This window comes from Protopterus annectens, chromosome 2.part1 (genome assembly GCF_019279795.1).
Source record: "Protopterus annectens isolate FY-2018-M chromosome 2.part1, PAN1.0, whole genome shotgun sequence".
NCBI classification, from domain to species: Eukaryota; Metazoa; Chordata; order Ceratodontiformes; family Protopteridae; genus Protopterus; species Protopterus annectens.
Window position 1 is genome coordinate 1,742,280,447 of NC_056729.1, and position 24,825 is coordinate 1,742,305,271.

Consider the following 24,825-nt stretch of genomic DNA (forward strand, 5'->3'; position numbering starts at 1 on the left):
AAGGTCTTTCTAACCACTTTGGCAATGTGGTTTTCAAAGGAGAGATTGCTATCAACTTGGGTCCCCAGGTCCCTAATAACTTTCTCTGTACTTAATGGATTTCTGCCTATGTGGTAATTTGTGGGCACATTGTTTTTGCTAAAGGGTATGACTATACATTTTTTGGCATTTAGCTTTAAACCATGGCGCTGGCACCAGTTATCTGTCTCTGTGAGACCTTTTTGAAGGATGTTTGTGTCAGCTGGAGAGTTGATTATGGCGCCCAGTTTGCAGTCGTCTGCGAACTTGGTGAGCCATAGTCCTCCCACGTTTGCCTGTACCTCGGAAAAGTATATACCAAACAAGAGTGGTCCCAGGACAGAACCCTGTGGGATGCCACTTGTGACCTTTTTCGAGTCTGACATGGCTCTAGCAACTCTCACTCTGTGGGTTCTGTCTTTGAGCCAGTTTGCAACCCATCTTGTGACATAGGGGTTTATATTTAAGCTGGATAGCTTATCTATGATGCCCGAGTGGGGTATTGTGTCAAATGCCTTTGCAAGGTCCAGATAGGCTGTGTGGACTACCTTCCCTTCATCTATGGCTTTGGTGACTGTTTCAAAGAAGTCAACCAGGTTCAAAAGGCAGGATCTGCCCTTGACAAAGCCGAACTGGGTAGGATCTAGTGTCTGTAGGTCCCCAATGTCTTTGTTTATGAGCTCCATGATGATCCTCTCCATAGCCTTGCAGACTAAGCTAGTCAGGCTTATGGGGCGATAGTTTCCAGGGTCCGTAGAGGCTCCACCTTTGTGGAGTGGGACCACTGTTGCTGTATGCCATTCTGTGGGCACATATCCTGTAGTGAGGCTGAGATTGTATAGCTGTTTTATTTGAGGGATTAGTTCCTCTTGTAGTTCATATAGGACGCAACCTGGGACGCCATCTGGTCCCATGGAAGCAGTGTTTTTGCTTTGGAGAGGGCAGCCTTCACCTGAGCATCTGAGATGTTTGGGAGGCAGCCCTCTGCCGGGATAGATATTTGCTCTTTTGGGGGGGAGGGGGGGGAGAAGTTTGCACTGAACCTGTCTGCCAGGATATTGGTGATGTCTGTGGGTTCAGTGTATATTTTGTCGTTTAGAATCAACTCAGAACAAGTCTGGGTGTTGCATCCCAGGTTTCTAACATAACTGAAAAAAGCCTTATGATTGTCTTTGGTGTTCTGTGCAATTTTTCTCTCTAAGCTGGCCTTGGAGGATTTTATGAGGGATCGTAATTTTTTGCTAGTACTGATCAGAGATGCCTTCCCTATTAGGGATTTTGCTCTATCATGTAGTAGCTTCCTCCTTCTGTTGTACAGTTTATTTATGGCAGGGGTCCACCAGACTGGACGCCTGCCTTTGGATGATTGGGTCTTGGTTTTGTTTGGGATAGCATGATCCATGCATTCCTGGTGATGTCCGTAGAATGCATTTATATAGGATTCTGCAGTATGGGCTGTAGTTTCCACTGGCCCTGGGGCCTTGAAGGATTCCACTTCAGTTTTGAGAAGTGAGAAGTTCGCTTTTGAGAAATTTTTCACTGTGGTTTTCTGGGCTGGGGGTGGGGTCGGGATGTGGACATCCAGTGAAATTAATTTATGGTCTGATCTTACCAATGAGGGATATACTTCTGATGTGGAGCATAGAGTCCCCATGTTGGTAATGATCAGGTCTAGTATGTTGCCCCCTCTTGTGGGAGTGGTGACTAGTTGTTCCATAGCATTTGAGTTTATAATTTCCAGGAATCTTTGGGCGAAGGTGCTGGGGCTTGAGTAGTGCTTCCAGTCAATGTTTGGGTAGTTGAAGTCGCCCAATATAATGGTGTTCGGAGAGATCTTCATGTTCTCCAATGTTTTCAGGAAAGCCGAATGGGATTCCTGACTTTGAGAGTGTGGTCTGTAGGATGCTATAAACTGAAAAGCAGTCTTGCCCACTGTTAGTTGCACATGGATGGTCTCCGATACTTCGTGCAATGCCACTAACCTGGAGGTGTGGATATCCTTGATAAATATGGAAACTCCCCCTCCTTTTGTGGCTCGGTCCGGGTTTTGGGGCCGAAAAGCATGATATGAGGTATAGCCTGGTAGTACTGGGGTGCTCTATGGAACCTTGAACCAGGTTTCTGTCACTGCACAGATATCGATGTTCTCCATACTGAGGAGAGCTTCGAGTGCGTGCATCTTGAGGTTAAGACTTCTGGCGTTTAGCAGCATTACCCTTAGTTTCTTGTTCCTTGTGCTGTCTATGGGGGTGGGTTTGACTTTTGAGCCTTGCCTAAAAAGGCACTATGGGGGTGGCAAGAGCCTTTGCCAATATCCGAAAGCCCAGTGGTGACAGGTGCAAGCCGTCCCTAGCGAAGCAACATGGCTTGTTGAGCATGTCATCCCAGGCTGACAGACACTGGATCCCCTTTGAATGACACCAAAATTTTAGCCAATTGTTAAAATCGATCATTTTGTCTTTGTACTGTGGCATCATTCTAGGTGAGGGTAAGATGCTGCTCAAGGTCAGGGCCATAACAGCCTGGGCTACATGATCAGAGAGCTCCTCTATGTCTCTTTTCATGTAGTCCAGGGAGGTACGTCTCAGGTCATTCACACCAGCATGTACAATGACTGAGTCATATTTGTATTTGCTTTGGAGTGACCTGAGTGCTTGCATTATGTGTCGGATCCTAGCACCCGACAGGCAGCTCACTGTGACCTTCTCTTTATTCAGCCTGGTGAGCGGGACGTCAGTGGGTCTGACAATAGAGTCACCTATAACAAGAGTATCAGGTGTGTTATTCAGCCTTAAGGGCTGTGGCTGCTTGGCACACTGACTTTGTGGGTTATGTGTTGTGTGTGTTTTGTTTTGAGGTAGCGTTTGCTTGGATGTCTGCTTTGGAGGTCTCTGTTGCTTAGGTAGATTTTTATTTAGAGCCTCCGAGTATGTTTTTGTGTATTTATGTGTTTGGTTCGCTGATGTGGTGGGACTATGTGATACTGGAATTGTGTTGTGTGAGGTTACCTTCTCCTCCTGACTGGTTACACCAGTTTTGAGATGAGAGAGCTCAGCCTCCAGTTTGGCTAAATAGTTGCATCTCTCACATATATTTGAACCTGTTTGGAGGAGGAGAGGGTTGTCCGTGTACATGAGACAGTTGTAACATTGCCTCAAAATTCCCTGATTCACCAGCTGGACTGGAGAGGAAACCATTGACTGACCTTTGGACATGCTAGAGTAATAGGGAAACTGAATTTAAGACGGACCAATAGAGGACAGGGTAATCGTAGAGAGTATAAGAGTAAGCAGTGCTTATGGTTTAATAGTGCTAACTTGTAGGATTACTTAATTGGACCAGTGAAGGGCCTTAGAATGAGAATATGGTGTTTAAATTGAGAGATAGAGCTGTTCTAAGGGAAAAAGTGAAGAGCAGACTTTGTGGAGCCAGGAATAGTTTAAACCCAATTAGGCGGCGCTGCCCGCTGTTGCGCTATGCTCAAAAACACACAAAACCGCGCAAAAGAGGGTTTTAAGAGAGGAAGATGAAGGAGTTTTGGAATTGACTCAGAATGGCCAATAAAACTACAGTTTCAAGCCAGTAACCACTCCCACAGGGGCAGGCAGGCTGCTCAATGTTTTTCACTGCCACTGATCAACAGAGAGACTTTCCTTTAGCCCAAGCAAAAAATGGCCTCACAGAAACTTACAAACAGTTCAAGAACAGCAAGCCTGTAACTGAACTTTTTTAAATCTCAGAAAAGTGGGAAAAAGGCAAGATTTTTTTGTTTTTGTTTTTCAGAGATAGCAGAGGTTAACAAGTATCAACAAGTTATAACAGTGCAGTAAATGACCCCACACAAGAGTGCTAGGCCAAAGACAGATAAAATGCAAGTTTTGAGAAAAAAAACGATTTTAAAAATAAGTGCAAACAGGAAATTCAGTAAACAGCACTAGGTTGTGCTCTAAATACAGTTACTAATGTAGAAATCAAGTTTAACAAGCCAGAAAATGCTCAAAATAGGCGGCTATGCAGAAAAACTTAGCAAATAAACAGAGGAAAAATACTTAAAGTCTCAAAAGTGTCTACTTGAGTAGGAGGTACAGCATGAGGGGGGTCTTGGCTAGGTATACATGGTCATGTGACTCATTTATATTTCATATGTCCCTATGATCCTTAAATGAGATACTTTTATCAGTGTTACTGAGCTCAATCTCCATGACCAAATGAGGACCTCTGGAGTCCAGAAGGTCCTCAAAGTATAGCTACTGCTCTTCTGGGTTCTGAGAAGTCAGTTGAGGCATTTGAACAGCTTATGGGTTTGTCCATCCCACATGAAATGTATTATGCATAATCATTTGCTAGAAGGTCATGGTGCACACAGGATAGATAGGCGAGACTATATCGCTCAGCTTGCCCTATAGCATCTTTGGACCCCAAAGAATGAAATGGGGGATTATTGTAATGGACAGGAATGTCTGGTCTACCCTTCTTAGCTCAATAACACTGCAATCTTACCAGAACACTCACAGACACACACATGCACACACGCACACACGTTAGAAGGTGGATGGATGGATGGATGAGTTAGACAGACATACTGTTCTACTGCTAAAGGTTTTATGCTTATTGTGGTAGTTTTTACACCTGTACATTAGGATGATAGTATAGCAGAAAATACATAGCTGTCAAGTCTGGGTCTATATTACAATGTTTTATAACACCACATACTTCATATTAGACTGCTTCACAGACTTTTATCAAATGCTGTATAAGAAAGTTATGAGAAAATAAAAAATTCAGAAACAACACTAATTTATGTTTATACATTATTTTCTGCTTTTAAAGGTGCTGCCATGCCCTTGGCTGCTGTTACACAAAACTGAGAGCTCGAGGATGTAACCCAAAACTGAAAAAATACAAAGTTGCTCTCAGAAAAGGAAAAATAAATTGTAGTAAGTAGATATCTTGTATATACTCTTAATAGGGTCTTGTATTTTCAAGTATTTCTCATACAAATCTACAAAATATAAAATCAACAACCAAATCAGAGGAAGTGCTCTTCTTTGTCTTTGCAAACAATCACATTAGCAGAACGTTATGAATGGTCATGAATCCAAGATGTGTACATTTATACTGCAAACCAGGCATTTTTTAATAAAAAAAAATTTCTTGTATTAAACAGTAAATAAATGCACCACTGTATGCTACTGCATTTAAAATTCTTCTCTAGCACTCTGAATATAATCGTGTAGCATGTGGCTACATGTCCATTTGTAAATGCAGTCCACAGTCTGTTATTAATCATGACACATGTTTAGTTCTGGATTCTCAAAAGATACATATAAGTGTAATTATATGGAAAATCCATGAGCCTTGTTTGCAGTTTCATATCTTACATCAAATATGCTTCACTCTATAAAGATTACATTAGATCAGTCATGTCATCTGTTCTTTGCTTTATATGATATGAGTAGCTGACTACTTACAACAAATTATTTTGTCTTATTTAATATTGCTTCATTTGTGGTAGCTACAAAATACCAGCTTGAGGGCTTTGGAGTAGAGGGCACCCATTTTAAATGTGTAAATGTAGTGGGACGTAAACAGACAGAGACAGCACTTGGGAAAATGTCACATAATGTCTTTTAATGAGTGACTTTGTTGTACTTCACTCTGTAGGCTGTCAAACTAGAAATATTATTCTGTTAACAAAACATAAATAGTAGATATACATAGACAGGTGTCTAATAAAAAAGTTAGAATATGAATTAATTATGTCAACAGTGATCTACTCTTCCATCTCCCTCTCTCTCTCTTGCTCTCTCTCTCGCTCTGAAATAATGTATGTAATACTGTTAATAAATTGTGGACCAAATGGAGGCTGTCAAATTAGAAATATTTTTCTGTTTGGGAAATATAAATACAAGATATACATATACTGGTATCTTATAGTCAAAGGTTATGACAGCAACAAACTATAGACCAAAACTGGGCTTAGTTTTATTTTACCTCTGCTTAAACTACAGATTATTTAGATTAAGTTATAACTTGCAAAGATGATAAGTGGTCTGTTTATCTTTAAAAATATGTATTATTCATCTACAGAAAAATAATTAAACCAACTGTATGAACAGTAGTTATACTAGATGGCCATGTTGTGTATCACTGAAAAACATATCAGGAAATTGAACTATTTAGTGGTTCAACTTAACCAATAATAATAATTAGTACATAATTTAATTTCTGTCCTTCTTGACGTTATTAGAACAAAAGGTACAAACCTGTGAAATGATTGCGGGTACAACATATTCTTTTAGTTTATTGCCTGAACTTTTGACTTTTTTGTAGGTGATGTTTACTTTTATAAATAGTCAAAAATATCCTCTGTTTTTTGCAAACATCAGTCATAAGGGGAGGTTAAATGCTTTGGAAAACCGTTATTTTCTCTGAGTACATTTTTCTTTTTCCAGTTGAATATACATTTTCAGAACATTGAGACATGTCAGTTAACTTATCCGTGAAAGAAAATGGAAGGAATTGACACACACACACACACACACACACACACACACACACACACACACACACACACACACACACACACACACACACACACACACACACACACACACACACACACACACACACACACACACACACACACACACATACACACATGCACAGACACACACACACACACACACACACACACACACACACACACACACACACACACACACACACACACACACACACACATTTGTGTTTGGCTAACTATTTAAGTTGAAAGCCATGTTTTTATTGGCAGTCAGTTCATAACTAGTTTGATTACTTAATCAAAGTTTTTTTTATTAAGTATTTCTGTCCTTTTGATAAAGCCAGCCCACTGATGCAAGAGCAGGGTAAATGAACTATGGTGAGGGTGTAGACAAGACCAGACTGGGCAGAGCTCTAGGAGTGGACTTTACCTTCTGAGACTAGGTTCATAGGAGGTTACTAGGCTAGTGGCACTAGAGAATTTACAAGCCTGGTGATATTAATCCCAAGTATCTCCATTTGTTCTTTTTGGGTAGTTCACAGAAATTGATGAACAGAGTGGGCCTGTGATCAACACCGGCTAACCCTGTCTATGGGGGACATGGGTGCCACCCCAGGGGTGAATTTGTGGTCTCCTATTCAATTATCTAAACTGCATTTGAATAGGGTCAGTGAGAAGCTCTGTTTTATGCGAATAGGAAGTCTATTCCAGAGAGGCGGCAGTCTCTGGGAGACATATCTGTAACTCCAGCATGTTCCGTTAATGTCACAAGTTAGGTTGAGATCCCTAGAGCGAGTGACTCATGAGCCACTTGACTTGTGGATGTGCAGCATTTCCATTAGGGCAGGGTTGGAGATTTCCCTATAGGCCAGGCACAAGTCACCTTTCCGCAGTCTATAAGATACAGAGTAAAGTGACAGGGCTTTCATCCTGTCCACATAGGTTATGGCTTGTACTTTCTTAGTAAGAAACCTCTAGGGTCTCTCCAGCTGCTGCAGGTGTCTGGTGAGGTACATAAAAATGGTGCATTATACTCTATTAGTGGTCTGATAAGGGTCAAGTACAACTCCTTCATCAGACAACATTCAAAATCAGTCTACCAAATTTATAATCACTTCAATTAAAAGACAATATACTTTTGAAATTTTAAAGACATACTACCTAAAAGCATTAAGGCGAATATTCCACTAAGCATCCAGAATGTAGAAAAGCATTTTAAAAAGTATACGTGTATGAGATCTATAACATAGATGGCTCCTAAGGGTTTTATTGTTGCGAAAAGTGAAATTTGGTTGATCATCAATTACATCTTTTAATCCATCAACCGTGGAGAGAATGTCCCAATTTGTATTAATGACCTCACAAATACTACTGATGTTGCTAGCAAAGGTCAGGGGCATCCTCAATTTGTAATCTAATATAGATCTGAATGGACCTGCATCATTCAACTCCAGACCAACTTCATTCTGTGAAATAGATATAGGTTTAAAATATGGTTTACAGCGATCACCCCTTTCTCCAAGCTTCCGTTATATAGCTATCAATCTGTTTGCTGTTATTACCTCTATCTAAAAACTCCAATTTCAATGTGTGAAGAGCATCCTTTAATATTGTGTCATCATTGTGTAGTGTCATTATTCTAAAGAATTGCCCTGTTACCACATTACATTTGGTGTGATTGGGGTGCATTCTTGCATTGCGTAAATAATTATTTTTTCTAACAGGCTTCCTAAAGAGACTGGTCTTAATGTTTCTAAGTTCATCTTTAGTCATCCTCACATCCAAAAAATCAATTATATCCATAAATACTTATGCATAAGTCTTAGAAAAGTTGTAGTCTGATTAATAAAGCTAATACAATCATTCAACTCAACCTCTGTTCCTGTCCACAATAAAAAAATGTCATCAACAAATCTAGTGCACTAGCTTATATGTTTGTTGTAAAGCTCATTGAATAGAATAAAGCTACGCTCCCAATGTGCCAGAGCGAGGTTGGCATAGCTGTTTGCACAAGCTGTGCCCATTGCTACACCAGCCTTCTGGATAAAATAATCATTGTCAAACATAAAGACATTGTTGGTCAAAATAATATCTAATAGAGCACATATCAGCTCACACTTGTTGGATGTGTAATCTGCTATCTTTAATATTTCTCTCACATTATCCATTCCCCAATGGTTCGGTATAACTGTGAACAATTATTCCATATCTAAAGTTACAAATAAACAATAATCAGTGGATATATGGACCCATTTCAAGCTTAGTGTTTCTAAAACATTTTAGTGTCTCTAAGGACACTCTCACAGCCATCTAACACTTGATGTAAATTCTTTTCAACAAATATAGATACTGGTTCTGTGGCCCATCCTCTACCGGACACTATTGGGTGCATTGGAGGTGTCTGCAGGCATTTATGTACCTTAGGTAGTCCATATATGGTATACCTGGATGATCAACAGAGAAATAGTCAAACAATGGCTCATTAATCATATTAGTAATTAATAGATCGAAAATCAGAAAGGCTATCTTGTCTATAATGCGTTTGACTATACTCAGTTTAACATGTTGATATGCATTTGATTAAGATATAAATCTTTGTCTATGACAACAGTACCCCCTCCCTTATCTGCCGGTCGAATCTCTATGCCTACGTATGGACAGACTTTTCTGGAATTACTTAGGCAATGGCAAAGGATTAATTTAGAGTGCAGTGCCAAATATTTACATCTCCTCATCAAATTCTTTTGGCCACAGGAGGAAGAATTGGCAAAAGACATTAACATTTTACATAAGGAAATTTATGATAATTATTCACCTGAATTGCGTGGTGTGAGAATGGGGACACTACAAGGGAATATACTGGGATATGAAAAGCGACTGCTTAATATGAGAACAAGGAAGTTAAACAGGGATTATCATGATTTCCAGAATGGAAATGTGTTTTCCTGGGTGATAGAACATCCCAATATGAATCACGTACAATATGCATCTACAGTTGCATCCACTACAATTGCTAGCTCGGAGAGGCATGACAGAATGGAAGTATCGGTTTCCACCCCGCAACTTCCTTGTTAATGACTATGGAAAAGAATGTAAAAATAGCACAAACAACAGCAGCAGAGAAATAAGACAACAGTAAAATATCTGCTGAATTAAGTCAGTCTACTAAATCAACTCGGCCATCGATGGGTGACTGGCAAGGTACTGTTGTTAGACCCAAAGAACCAAATAATAATCAGCGTTGGCCAAATTGTAATTTGAAAACTGCAGACGACATTCCAACTACATCTAAAACAAGCCATTTTGTGTTAGAGAATCCTCTGCCTATAAGAGGACACTCGCAGACTTGGAACCCACGCAGACCACTGAGTGCAGAAGGACAGAACCGGAGTGGGAAAAGGTTCAAACAGGTCTGATTTTTAATATTTCATCACAGGTTTTAACTGAAGCACAGATATAGTTAATTAATAAGGGCCTGAGCTTTGTGCCAGCAAAGAAAGCTGTCCTTGCTGACGTTTTAAAAGACCTGAGACTTTTTGGTAGACATTTCACCCTACATAATATGTTTTCTACATCAAATCAACCTGATAAATGTATTTTTTTTAAAACTAGTGTTTACATTCCCCCCAGTTATGCTATTATTGAGAATATTATTGATGTTTGTGACAAACAGATCAGAGAAGTTTTATCGTCCAACATTGGTTTTAAACAACAGTTTTATAATTTATCTAGCCTTGAACATACAGCTGTAAATGAATTGAAAAGTATGACTTCAATAGAGATTCAACCGGCAGATAAGGGAGGGGGTACTGTTGTCATAGACAAAGATTTATATCTTAATCAAATGCATATTTTGTTGAATGATACTAGCACATATCAATGTGTTACACTGAGTGTAGTCAAAGGCATTATAGACAAGATAGCCTTTCTGATTTTCGATTTATTAATTACTAATATGATTAATGAGCCATTGTTCGACTATTTCTCTGTTGATCATCCAATTATACCTATTATATACGGACTACCTAAGGTACATAAATGCCTGCAGACACCTCCCATGCACTCAGTAGTGTCCGGTAGAGGATGGGCCACAGAGCCAGTATCTATATTTGTTGAAAAGAATTTACATTAAGTGTTAGATGGCTGTGAGAGTGTCCTTAGAGACACTAACATTTTTTTAGAAACACTAAGCTTGAAATGGGCCCATATATCCACTGATTATTGTTTTTTTGTAACCTTAGATGTGGAATAATTGTTTACAGTTATACCGAACCATTGGGGAATAGATAATGTGAGAGAAGTATTAAAGGTAGCAGGTTACACATCCAAGTGTGAGCTGATATGTGCTCTATTAGATATTATTTTGACCAACAATTTCTTTATGTTTGACAATGATTATTTTATCCAGAAAGTTGGTGTAGCAATGGGCACAGCTTGTGCAAACAGTTACGCCAACCTTGATCTTGTACATTGGGAGCGTAGCTTTATTCTATCTAATGAGCTTTACAACAAACATATAAGCTGGTACACTAGGTTTGTTGATGACATTTTTTTATTGTGGACAGGAACAGAGGTCGAGTTGAATGATTTTATTGGCTTTATTAATTAGACTACAACTTTTCTAAGACTTACGCATAAGTATTCTATGGATATAATTGATTTTTTGGATGTGAGGATGACTAAAGATGAACTTAGAAACATTAAGACCAGTTTCTTTAGGAAGCCTGTTAGAAAAAAAGAACTATTTACACAATACAAGTATGCACCCCAATCACACCAAACGTAATGTGGTAAAAGGTCAAGTATTTAGAATAATGACACTACACAATGATGACACAATATTAAAGGATGCTCTTCACACATTGAAATTGGAGTTTTTAGATAGAGGTTATAACAGCAAACTTATTGATAGATATATAACGGAAGCTTGGAGAAATAGGGGTGATTGCTGTAAACCATATTTTAAACCTATATCTATTTCACAGAATGAAGCTGGTCTGGAGTTGAATGATGCAGGTCCTTCCAGATCTATATCAGATTACAAATTGAGGATGCCTCTGACCTTTGCTAGTAACATCAGTAGTATTTGTGAGGTCATTAATAGAAATTGGGGCATTCTCTCCACGGTTGATGGATTAAAAGATGTAATTGATGATCGACCAAATTTCTCTTTTCGCAACAATAAAACCCTTAGGAGCCATCTATGTCATAGATCTCATGTAGCTAACACTCTGTATAAGTCAGATAGGACAGGCATCTATGCCTGTAGAGGTTGTATGGCATGCACACACATTCACACTGGCATGAGTTTCACACATCCACATATAGGTTTTTGTTTTGACAGTACCCACTATGCAGACTGTAAGACATCAAATGTAGTTTATTTTGCCTACTGTGTGTCATGTTTTTCGTTCTACATTGGCAAGACTAACAGATGGCTTAAGGACAGAATACTGGAACACTACAGGGACATTAGATATAAAAAAGAGACTAGTGCCCTTGCTGTACATATTATGAATAAAGGTTCCAACCACACATTTAAATTTCTGGTCCTGGAAATTTTATCTACTCAGAGTAGAGGAGGTGATTTAGTGAACTACACAGAAGCTGCAGAGCAAAAATGGATATTGACATATAATGCAAACAAACCCCCTGGTTTGAATAACAAAGTATCCTTGAAGCCGTTTTTAGAAGCTAAACCTTTGAAACATTAATATGCTGCTGTTGTATTATTTACTGCAAGTTTTATTTAAGCATTAATGGGGGATAATAAATTAATACATATCTGTAGTTATATATTAGTGCATAGGTATTGTATCATATTTTAGAATACATATGGCTATTATACTAGCTTATTATCAATTTTAGCCACATTTTATACTTTTATATTTTTATAGGACTAGATATTTTTTATTTTTTACATTTCTTGTATTTTTGTATTTTTTACACTTTTAGAGTTTATAAGTCTTATAAATTGATACATGAATACACATATACTTTTTAAAATGCTTTTGTACATTTTGGTTGCTTAGTGGAATGTTAGCCTTAATGCTTTTAGGTACTATGTCTTTAAAATTTCAAAAGTAGATTGTCTCTTAATTGAAATGATTATAAATTTGGTAGATTGATTTTGAATGTTGTCTGATGAAGGGGTTGGCTCCCTGAAAGCGCTTACTACTGAATAAACTCTTTTGCTGTGGTACGGCTGGTGTTTCTGTTATTTGGAGTTATAACATCGACTGACCTGGATGCTATGCCATTGCTTATGAGGTGCACTACGTAGAAGGCTTCCCATACCACTGTGGAAACTTGGTGGTCAATGTTCAGACTGCTAGCAATCTGTGTTTCCGAGCTTTGCACCACTGGGTTGGAACTTGGTGGGGTGCTGTCAGTATTGTAATTTGTAGGTAATTATGTTTTGCCAAAGGGAATAATAATGCATTTTTTTTTGCATTTAGTTTTAGACCATGGCTTTGGCACCAATTATTTGTTTGTGTTAGCCCTTCTTGTAATATATTGACATCATTGGGGGACTCAATGATTGCTCCCAATTTGCAATCATCAGTGACCTTGGTGAGCCAAAGGCTGTCTGCTTTGGCCTGGACATCTGAGAAATAGATGCCAAACAATAAGGGGCCCAGCACAGACCCCTGTGATGCTCCACTGATTATGTGGCTAATAGTGGAGGTGGAGTCACCAATTTTGACAGAGTGTGTTCTGTCGGTGAGCCAGTTGGCTACCCATATAGTAACTTAAGGGTTAATCCCTAACTGGGAGAGTTTGTCAACAATACCAGAGTGGGGAATTGTGCTGAAAGTATTGGCAAGGTCGAGATAGGATGGGTGCACTGTCTTACCTTCGTCCATGGCTTTGGTGACATTCTCAAATAAGTCTACCAGGTTTAATAAGCATGATCTACCCTTAACAGAGCCAAACTAGGTAGGAGACAGCGTTTGTAGCTTGCTTATGTCCTTGTTGATAAGGTCCATGGTAATTCTTTCCATGGCCTTGCAGATGAGGCTGGTTAGACTTATGGGTCTGTAGTTCCCAGGGTCATTTGATGCCCCCCCCCCTTTGTGCAGTGGGATTACTGTTGCTGTTTTCCATTATGCAGGAAAATAGCCAGTTTTTCAAGCTATAATTAAAGAGAACAATAAGTGGGTCCACTGTTTTAGGAGACCTCCAAACACTGGACCAAACCCAGTTTTTGGCCTTGGCAAGCACAGCAGAGAGATTGTGTCAGGTATGCTTTGGGATATGGTAGTTGTGGATAGGGTGGTGAAGTTTGAGTTGAATCTGTCAGCTAGCAGGTTGGCAATATCTTCTGGTGTAGTATGAGTGAGCCCATCTACAACCAGTGCTGCACATAGCTGGTAATTCCCTTTTAGACTTTGGACATAGTTAAAGAATGCCTTATAATTATCCTTGGCTAGGGATGTGATTTTAGTTTTGTAATTTTCTTTAGAAGACTTTACAAAATTTCTGATTTTCTTGTTTAGGTTTAGGGGGTAACTCTTCCTCTGCAGAGTGATATCCCTCTTGCTTTATGGACAACAGTTTTTTCCTCTTGTTATTTAATCTGTTTATACTTGTAGTCCACCACAGTGGCTTGTTTTTAATGGAAGACCTGGTTTTGATCCAGTCAGGTAGAGCTGTTAACATATGGTAAGCGGATCTCACAGTTGCAAATAACTGGTGCCAAAGTTATGGCCTTAAGTTAAATGCAAAAAAATGCATTATCATAACATAACAGTCAGCAAAAACACGGCCCCTACTGATTACCACATCAGTGTCAACCCCCTAAGCATGCAACCTGTGGTGAGAGACCTGGGTACTCAGGTTGACAACAATCTCACATTCGACCATCATGTGGTGGCAGTGGTCATAAAAGCCTTTTACTTGGTCCATCTCGTAAGTAAAGGGATTATATCCAGAAAAAAGGAGGTTATTACCTCTCTGTACTCCTCCCTCATTAGGCCTATACTTGAGTATAATGCGTTGTTTGGTATGTACCTCTCCAAACACCTGCACCAACTGGAAAGGCCACAGAAATACCTCACAAAGAGAATCAATGGCCTCCAACATATGTCCTATGTGGACTGGCTCAAATCACTATCACTCTACTCAGTATCATACAGATTGCTCAGAGATGATCTGTGTCTCGCTTACAAGGCAATATCGGACTCTGCCCTACTAGAGATGCAACATATCCGTAAGTCTAACTCCTTGCGCATTACCCGCTCGATAGCTCTAACTCTAATATGTGACATCAACAAAACCTGCAGGAGAGACAGGTTTGTCTCCCAGAGGCTGCTCCATCTCTGAAATAAACTTCCCATACATGTCAAACAGAGTACCTCACTGACCTTCTTCAAGCACAACCGTGATAAGTGGATGGTAAACCCCAAATTTGTCCCAGGGCTTCCACCTTTGTCCCTCCTTGACAGGTGCTGACTGAGTGCTCTTTTTTTGGGATAAACTCTTGGCTAGACTTGTAAGGGCCCCAGGGCCTAGTAACCTCTTATGATCCTACGATCGTACAATCCTATGTTATTATTCATGTCCTACGATCGTACAATCCTATGTTATAATTCACATCCTACGATCGTACAATCCTATGTTATAATTCACATCCTACGATCGTACAATCCTATGTTATAATTCACATCCTACGATCGTACAATCCTATGTTATAATTCTCATCCTATGATTGTACAATCCTATGTTATAATTCACATCCTACGATTGTACAATCCTATGTTATAATTCACATCCTACGATCGTACACTCCTATGTTATAATTCACATCCTACGATCGTACAATCCTATGTTATAATTCACATCCTACGATCGTACAATCCTATGTTATAATTCACATTCTATGATCGTACATTCCTATGTTATAATTCACATCCTACGATCGTACAATCCTATGTTATAATTCACATCCTACGATCATACAATCCTATGTTATAATTCACATCCTACGATCGTACAATCCTATGTTATAATTCACATCCTACGATTGTACAATCCTATGTTATAATTCACATCCTACTATCATACAATCCTATGTTATAATTCACATCCTACGATCGTACAATCCTATGTTATAATTCTCATCCTATGATTGTACAATCCTATGTTATAATTCACATCCTATGATTGTACAATCCTATGTTATAATTCACATCCTACGATCGTACAATCCTATGTTATAATTCACATCCTATGATCGTACAATCCTATGTTATAATTCACATCCTACGATCGTACAATCCTATGTTATAATTCACATCCTACGATCGTACATTCCTATGTTATAATTCACATTCTACGATCGTACACTCCTATGTTATAATTCACATCCTACGATCGCACAATCCTATGTTATAATTCACATCCTACGATCGTACAATCCTATGTTATAATTCACATCCTACGATCGTACAATCCTATGTTATAATTCACATCCTACGATCATACAATCCTATGTTACAATTCACATTTGCCTTATTTTCCTTTCCTGTGATATCACAACTCTAAACCTCCACCTTCACTGGTGAGGTTTCTTTTTAAATGCTAGCCTTTCACACGACTGCTGTAATACCAAGTTTTCTTATGCTATGATGCAGAATGCCTCTAAAACTATAAAGTTAAACAATCCTGAGAACTCCTCCCTGCCTAGCTTCAAGTGGTGTTTTGGTGTTTGCTACACCATGCCTGGCAGCTAGATGACCAACTTTACCCATCCTAGCCCATCTCAAAAGAAAGGTGTATACAGCCATCATGTGAACTCATCACTCCCTCCAAAAATGTGAGTATGATGCCAGTTATATGGTGGGCAGGAGTTCTGGGCACTCAGGTCAAGATACAATTTGGGTCATATGTTTGGAGTATCTTGATAAACCAGGGAACCTCCAAGCATGTAGTGAAGGTGTCCAGACAACACCTAGTCAGCACATCACTATGGAATGAGTTCATCTCCCACCTCTTGTTCTCCTATATTCCTAGGGAGCCCAGGTTTGTGCAGTTTGAATGGACCATAGTCAATGTCCCTGTAGTCAAAGTAGTAGCATGCAGCTGTGATAAAACGGTGCTCAGCACTTGTCGTGGCAGTTACCCTAGAACCCACCAGAGGATACCAGCAGTGAGGGAAGTTGTGAGGTTAAAGAAAAAGTATTTCTTTGCAATGCTAGCATAGAGGGTCTACACAGCTGTTTAGGTTCTTAGGTGTTTACTATGCTAATGACCACAAGAGCCTTTTTAAGCCTAGCCATGCATCCCAAATCTCTGACAAGTTCTGGTACCCTTAATACATGTAAGCAGGGGCTTGGGAGATGAAACATTTACAAGCAGGGGCCTGAGAGATGAACCATTTGCTGGCTGGCTGTGTCCATCAGAAACATAGGTGCCAAACCAGGGATGAATTTCCTGTTCCCCATCCAGTTGTCCAAGTTGCACTTGAATTGGGTTAGGGAGGAACTCTGTTTCACATGGATGGGAAGCTTGTTCCATAGACTGGGTAGTCTTTGGGATACACACCTGTCTGACCAGCAGGTTCTATTTATATCACAGGCAATGTTTAAGTCTTTATAATGGGTAATTCTGGTTTTGTTAGTTTTGCAGATATGCAGGAACCCCATCATAGTAGGGTCTAACAATGTTCTGTATGCCAGGAATAGATCTCCCCTCAACATCATGTAGGAGACAGAATGCAGGGATAGAGCCTAGAGGCAGTCTCCATAGGACAACCAATGGGATCCATTTTTAGAATAGGTAGTCTTCCTCTGCTGACCTCACCGTGTGTTTGCCCACTTGCTCCCTAAATTGCTGTGCATTCCCAACATTCCCAAACACTGCTACAGCTCCTTTTACTGCACAAAAATCCAACTCTGTGAAACCTAAAAGATATCAGGAGTTTATGCTGCCCTGAGGAGCCAAACAATATTATATGTATGTTTCAGCACATAAAGGTTATTTTGAAAGCTGTATTTTATGATAATCCTTAACTTGCTAAATACAAATGCCTGAGCCAGCAGCAGGGATTTTGTACTCTATTTCTTCCTCCTCCAGTATTATTACAGTAGCTTGCACATGGTACTGCATTATAGTTTGTTCCTCTGGTCCCTGTACTAATTTGATTGGTCACCAGATGTCTTTTGAATTTTATATCTTCCCTATAGACTTCCTTCCCAATTTAAATACATTTTGTTTCACTTTTTCCATCATTCTATTTAACCATAGCCCTCTTACTATGTAAATTTATTTAGGTTTCCAGTTGCCCAAACCAAGGTAGTCTCATTAATATCTACAATAATAAGTGTTATAGTTTAATGGACAAACAAATTTACTACTAAGCAGCCAATAGTTTAGAGCAGTTGATTGTTTTTACTTGCACATAGCTGGAATTTGGTTGTTCCCACTCTATTCACCCCTCGCTATGCTCGGGCTCACTCTGCTGCTCTACCCTACACCCATGCCCGCCCACCCCCAGGCTCCTGACATTTATACCTAACTAGCCACTCCCCTAAGCCTCACTCTCACACCAACCTCATTTCTATATAGCCACTCCTCTTCTCATTCTCTTCAATCCACATCACCATCTACCTTCACTCCACGTCACCTCACTCACACAATACTCAAATTGTACAATCTCTTCAATCCAATACCCCCTACTTAATCCCCCGACTTTAACCACAACCTACATAAAGTATAAACACATCTAAATCCCTACTCACTCATGTAAAGATACTTACTAAAAATTCACAACAATACATCAGCACTTTGTCAGAGCAAAATGTGGCCCCTAATCTTTACATTAATAATAAGCCTCACCATCACCTCATGCCTAACCTCCTACCACTACACTAACAACTCAAAATTTCAGACTAAGTCCCCTACCTGCCCAACCCATTCAGAAGACAAACCAGCCTTTTCAATAATATCTCCTTCTATTTACAACATCTCAAATCTTGACCTTGCCACATTCAAAGTAACCCCAGACCAACTAAACAACCACATTTCCTCAAAATATAACAACTCTATAATCAAATACCTAAAATTTGTAATCCAAATAACATCCCAAATCATACTTAGTGGAGATATGCACCCAAACCCTGGCCCTACAAACAATAACAACCCCCCCTGCTACAAAACAAATAACATTCTAACCTCCCCCAGGGAAACCAACAGATCTCCTCATACTCAATATAAACATAAGGAGCATACTGAACAAAATCCCAGAGCTACACGCTACCCTGGCCCTCTACTCCCCCAACATAGTCCTTCTCACAGAGACCTGGCTAAAACCACTAAACAGTAATATTGACTTTGTTCCACTTGGTTACAATGTTCTTAGACAAGGCAGAATATCCACAAGAGACGGAGTCATTGCTCTTCTCTTCAAAATCAACATGAGCATCGAACTGTTAGCCAACGAACAACCCAAGTTTAATAATACAGAAACTATGTTCACCAAGCTGAAAATCAACTAAAAAAACCTCTTACATATAATTGGTACCTATATAAACCCCAGCAATAACATTAACACAGTAGAATCCATTCTAGACTGGACATTTATTTATTTATTGTTTGTTTGTTAACTGGGTTAGTCCAGCTGGGCTTTTGGCCCCTTTTCAGTAGAGACCCGAGGAGAAAAGCTCCAGTACATAGTAAAACAACATTATGTAAACACACACTGGATATCACAGGGAGGTGACCTAATGGTTAAGGTGTTTGCCTTACAAACACAAGGTGCAGGGTTTGAGTCTCACAAGGGATAATTGGCTAGGCTTAAAATGGCTCAGAAGGGCAGTTAGCCTAGTACTAATCTATGAACCTATGAAGAACATTACAAGTCGCAAAGTTACAAAAAAACACTAAATAAAAAAAGTACTTGGCCAGCATCACAATAGACAGAATAGGTTGCATAGTAAAGATTAGTACAGAAGTATCTATTTTACACTAAAATATGTCACATTACATTTAAGAGGATGACATTATAAGGGTATGTGCAAGATAGGCCAGAGGCCAGCATGCATAAAATTTGTGGAAAGCTTATAACATGAGATTTTTATTAGCTTTGATGGGGAGTTGGTGGTGAGGGAGTTTTTTTTTTTTTTTAGGTGCGAGCATGTGGACAGATGGGAGAGAAGTGTGGATGGCAAAGAAGCACACACTGCCATACTCACAACTTTAGTAACCAAATGCATGGCGGCAGAAGAAGTAGTGAGTGTTGTGCTCAGTGTACAGTACATACTTATGTAACTACAACATGTAGAAGTATTCTACAGCATGGAGGAAATCCTGGAGGTTACTGTAGTCACATTTGTGCTCCAGTATGTGTTTTAAGTAATGTTCCCTAGACATTGTGAAGGGAGTAGTGGTCCACACACTCCAATTATAAAGGCACTGCCCATTGTGCATTGCATTTTTACTGCCACTGACATGCCCTCTGGCCAACCTGCTGCTGATGCCTGTCATATTGCCTGCTGTCTCATGTTCCCTTGAGGACCATGGACATTGCTTTTCCCCTGTGCATTCGGTTATTGAAGCTGGGGGCATGGCAACACATTCTTGTCTTTGCCCACAGGGAATTTTCAAACAGCCATATTTCTCTGCAGCTGAATATCACTTCAGCACCTTGTCCCCAGTCAAATGTATCACAGGGAAATGTCTCACTGCCTAGGCACCTGAACCCTATTGCCACACAATTCAACAAACACTTTATCAAATTCGTCCTAGCCCTCACCAATAATAGTTCTTCCATTTCACATCCAAACCTATCTTCCATGCCAGCAGGCCAAAATCTCTTCTCCTTACAGCCTGTCCAAATAGCACAATATATAAATACCTAAATAGACTTAAACCCACAACCCTGGCCACCAACAAATTACCTGCAGAATATCTAAAGATCCCAGCCAAAGCCATCTCTTATCCAGTATCCATGCTTATTTATCACTCTTTATCAGAACAATATGTTCCTTGTCTGTGGAAAATTTGTCATATAATACCACTGCACAAAGGAGGTAACTCTGTGGAACTATCTAATTACCGTCCAATTGCCATTCTATCCCCTTATCTAAAATCATCAAAAAATGTACACATTCCCAAATAAACTGTTAACCAACACCCAGCACAGATTCTACCCCACAGTACTACCACTGCCCTTATTAGCTTTACCAACACAGTAAACCAACATCAAAACAATGATAACCTAGTATCCACTATATTCCTAAATCTCACTAAGGCCTTCGATACTGTCTCTCATCCCAAACTCCTTTCTGCTCTCTCTGATCTTAATTTCAGCCACTCCACACTAGCATGGCTTGAAGACTATCTAACTAACCACCAACAAGCAGTAAAATGGCAAATCTCCTTATCTCCCCTCCTACCTGCCACCCTAGGGGTCCCCAAGGATCCATTCTTGGACCTGTTATTTTCAACATATTCGCCGACCAACTCCACAAAGCTACCTGACATGCCACTCTAGTCAAGTACACCGATGACTCCACTCTAATCTGCTCCGCTCCATCACTCCCTCAACTCCAGGAATTGACACAAGAGTCTTTTACTGCTGCTGAAACCTGGTTAGCCAACTCTCAACTAATACTTAACCCCAATAAAACACTGCTAATGCTATTCTATCCCACTAGAGCCTTAGACCCCATACCAGCATTCACAATATTCTCAGCTAATAATACCCCTATCATACCTGTCCAACACACTAAACTTCTAGGGTTTATAATAGATCACAGCATGAAATTCAATATGTACATTGTACAGACAATAATGAAGGTCCATAAAAAACTCAGAACCCTCTATAGATGCAAAAAGTACCTCACCAATGACAGTAAATCCAGCAACGCAAGAACCCACCTACTATCCACACTCCTGTATGCCTCCCCTGTACTCACCAATCTAAACAAAGCAGACTTTAACAAACTAAACACCTGCTATAATAAAATAGGTAGGTTTGCTACTGACTCACCCTTCAGGACAAATCACTGCATAGCAATCAAGCAACTATCCTGGCTTGAATTACCCAACCTGCTCACATGCTACATCCCACCAAATTCTACATTATCCCAATAGAGTTCCTGCTCTTCAAGGTCTACTTAATATCTACTCTAACAAACGCCTATTAAGATCTACCAGTAAAGCACTGGCTGACATGGGCAAAAGCAACAATACCTCTGGCGATTCCTTGCTTTCCATTTCTGTTGCAAAACATGGAGAACCATCCGCATAGATATTAGGACCACTGAAAACAAAAATAATTTCAAAAACTCCTCCGTTCCCATTTACATATTTCTTGGTAATGCATTTGTTTTGACCCTGTGTAGCTTCAATTAATTAGGTCATAGGATCATAGGAGATTACTAGGTTAATGGCTCTGGGGCCCTTACAAGCCTAGCCAAGAGTTTATCCCGAAAAAAGAAACCACAATCAGCACCTATCACCCCTTTCAATGAGGGACACAGGTGGAACCCCTGGGACAAATTTGTGGTTGCCCTTCCACTCATCAAAGCTGCACTTGAAGACGGTCAGTGAGGTGCTCTGTTCGACATGTATGGGGAGTCTATTCCAGAGATGGAGCAGCCTCTGGGAGACAAATCTGTCTCTCCAGCAGGTTTTGTTAATGTCACATATTAGATTTAAGCCTTTCAATTGGGTACTATGAGAGGAGTTAGACTTACGGATATGGAGCATCTCTAGTAGAGCAGGGTCTGAGATTGATTTGTAGGTGAGACAGATCACCTCTAGTGATTTGAGCCTGTCCACATAGGACAGGTGTTGGAGGCTATGGATTCTCTTTGCGAGGTATTTCTCTGGCCTTTCCAGATAGTGCAGGTGTTTGGAGAGGTACATGCTAAATGGGGTGTTGTACTCAATTATTGGCCTAATGAGGGAGGAGTACAGAGGGGTAATAACCTCCTTTTTCCTAGATGCAATCCCCTTACTTATGAGATGGAGCAAGTAAAAGGCTCCTTTGACCACTGCCGCTACATGATGGTCAAATGTGAGATTGTTGTCAACTTGTGTACCCAGGTCTCTCACCACAAGTTGCATGCTTAGTGGGTTGCAGATAATGTGGTAATCAGTAGGGGTTGTGTTTTTGCTGAATGGTATGATAATACATTTTTTTGCATTTAACTTAAGGCCATGACTTTGGCACCAGTCATTTGTTGCTGTGAGACCCTCTTAAAGTATGTTAACATCATCTGGGGATGGCAGCATCCATCTTACAGTTGTCTGCAAACTTGGCTGGCCACAGGCCGTTTGTCTTTGCCTGGACCTCTGAGAAGTAGATGCCAAATGATAGGGGTCCCAGGACAGATCCCTGGGGGACACCACTAGTGACAGGTCTGCTATCAGAGGTAGTGGCACCTATTTTGACCTTGTGGTTCCCACCAGTAAGCCAGTTGGCAACCCATATCATACTTTAACCTTCTACGAAACCTTGCAACAACTCCTTTCTATATTCTTAATCAGTGTGTGTTTACTGTACTAGCCACTGATGAATGTAACCAAATGACTGAACAAAATGTCCTTTCAACTGCATTGTTTATTGTAACACACTGTGCTCCTTATAGTATATTTATGTTTTGCTCCTTTCTTGGCCTTGAAACTGTATCTTATTACCTTTAGACTCTGTACTGTACTTTATTAACATGTGTATTGCATTTACTTTATTTACTGTATTAATCTTTGTGGAGCTTTTCTCCTCGGGCCTCCGCTGAAAATGGGATCCATGCCCAGTCAGACTTCCCCAGCAAACAAATGTAAAATAAATATTAGTGAGGAACCTTTGTGAACATTTCAAGTTATTGGATATGCCTGGTTGTCTACATACCAAAGAGGGCATTGTACTCAATAACAGGTCTGATGAATGCTGAATGCAGTGGAACAATGACTTCCTTGGACCTAGATGCCATACCTTTGTTTATAAGTTGTGTAGCATAGAATGATGTCCTCACTAATGTAGACAGGTGATGGTCAAAGGCTAGATTACAGTCTGTGTGTGCCCCTAAGTCCCTTTCTACTAGGTCATCTCTAAGGAGTGTGTTATTATCTGATAGATACCAGTATGCCAGGATGACAGTAGTTGTAGTAGTCACAAAAGCAAAAGCCTAGGTGTTGGATGAGTCTGCTGAGGCCACGTAGCCTCAAAGAGGTTCTAGCAAATCCTCCAGTAACTCAGTAAGGAGGATGAAATATTATCTGAAGGGGTCTTGGCACAGGTGGGAATGTTGGCCTTAACCAGGGACAAGAGATAGAAGCAACACTTGAATTTGTAAATTAGGTGGACTTCCCATCCGCAGAAGAGGCAGTACCAGAAGCAGATAATGGAAATGATCCAAATTAGGACACAAAGTCACTGTACCAATTAAACTCTTTCAAAGCTGAAGGGTTTTGAGAACAGATTGATTCAGCTGAATGTATTGAAGATGCTGGATAGTATTGAGGTGTAATGGTTAAGACACCTTTTCAGATTTGTGTGAAAGGCTGGGACAGTACCTTGGACTGGCAAACTGGAGCAGAGGTCCTCATTTCCAAAACGGAGGACAAGAAGGTATGTTGCATTTAGGACTACAATGGTAGCAAACAGAGCAGAACAGAGTAGACCAGGTTTTCTTATTATCATCAGTCTCCAGTGTATCCCATAGAATCCCCATGTATTCCCAGTATCATGTCCGTGGTCTGTTCCATGACTTGCTTGCAGTGGGCTGTGCCTTGTATCCCATAGAATCCCCATGTATTCCCAGTATCATGTCCGTGGTCTGTTCCATGACTTGCTTCCAGTGGGCTGTGCCTTGTATCCCATAGAATCCCCATGTATTCCCAGTATCATGTCCGTGGTCTGTTCCATGACTTGCTTGCAGTGGGCTGTGCCTTGTATCCCACAGAATCCCCATGTATTCCCAGTATCATGTCCGTGGTCTGTTCCATGACTTGCTTGCAGTGGGCTGTGCCTTGTATCCCATAGAATCCCCATGTATTCCCAGTATCATGTCCGTGGTCTGTTCCATGACTTGCTTCCAGTGGGCTGTGCCTTGTATCCCATAGAATCCCCATGTATTCCCAGTATCATGTCCGTGGTCTGTTCCATGACTTGCTTGCAGTGGGCTGTGCCTTGTACACTTCACACAGGAGGCACTAAGGGAGTACCTGCACAAGGTACTTCTACCACCTTAAGTGACTATTCAATCTAGATAACCAGTCTAAACCACCTCATCTGACTCCATTCATCCCAGAGTGGCAATGAGATCCATCTCATC

The 24,825-nt window shown here is 40.2% G+C and overlaps 1 protein-coding gene across 1 annotated transcript in view; it reads left to right on the forward strand.

Annotated features, from left to right (window-relative positions):
- The window catches only part of LOC122794622 (phospholipase A2, membrane associated-like), a 159,213-nt gene that overhangs the window by 127,515 nt on the left and 6,873 nt on the right, over positions 1-24,825 (forward strand). The window contains exon 3 of the mRNA XM_044063197.1: positions 4,849-4,955. Coding sequence (XP_043919132.1) covers positions 4,849-4,955 — 107 coding nt within the window. The remainder of the gene's footprint in view (positions 1-4,848; positions 4,956-24,825) is intronic.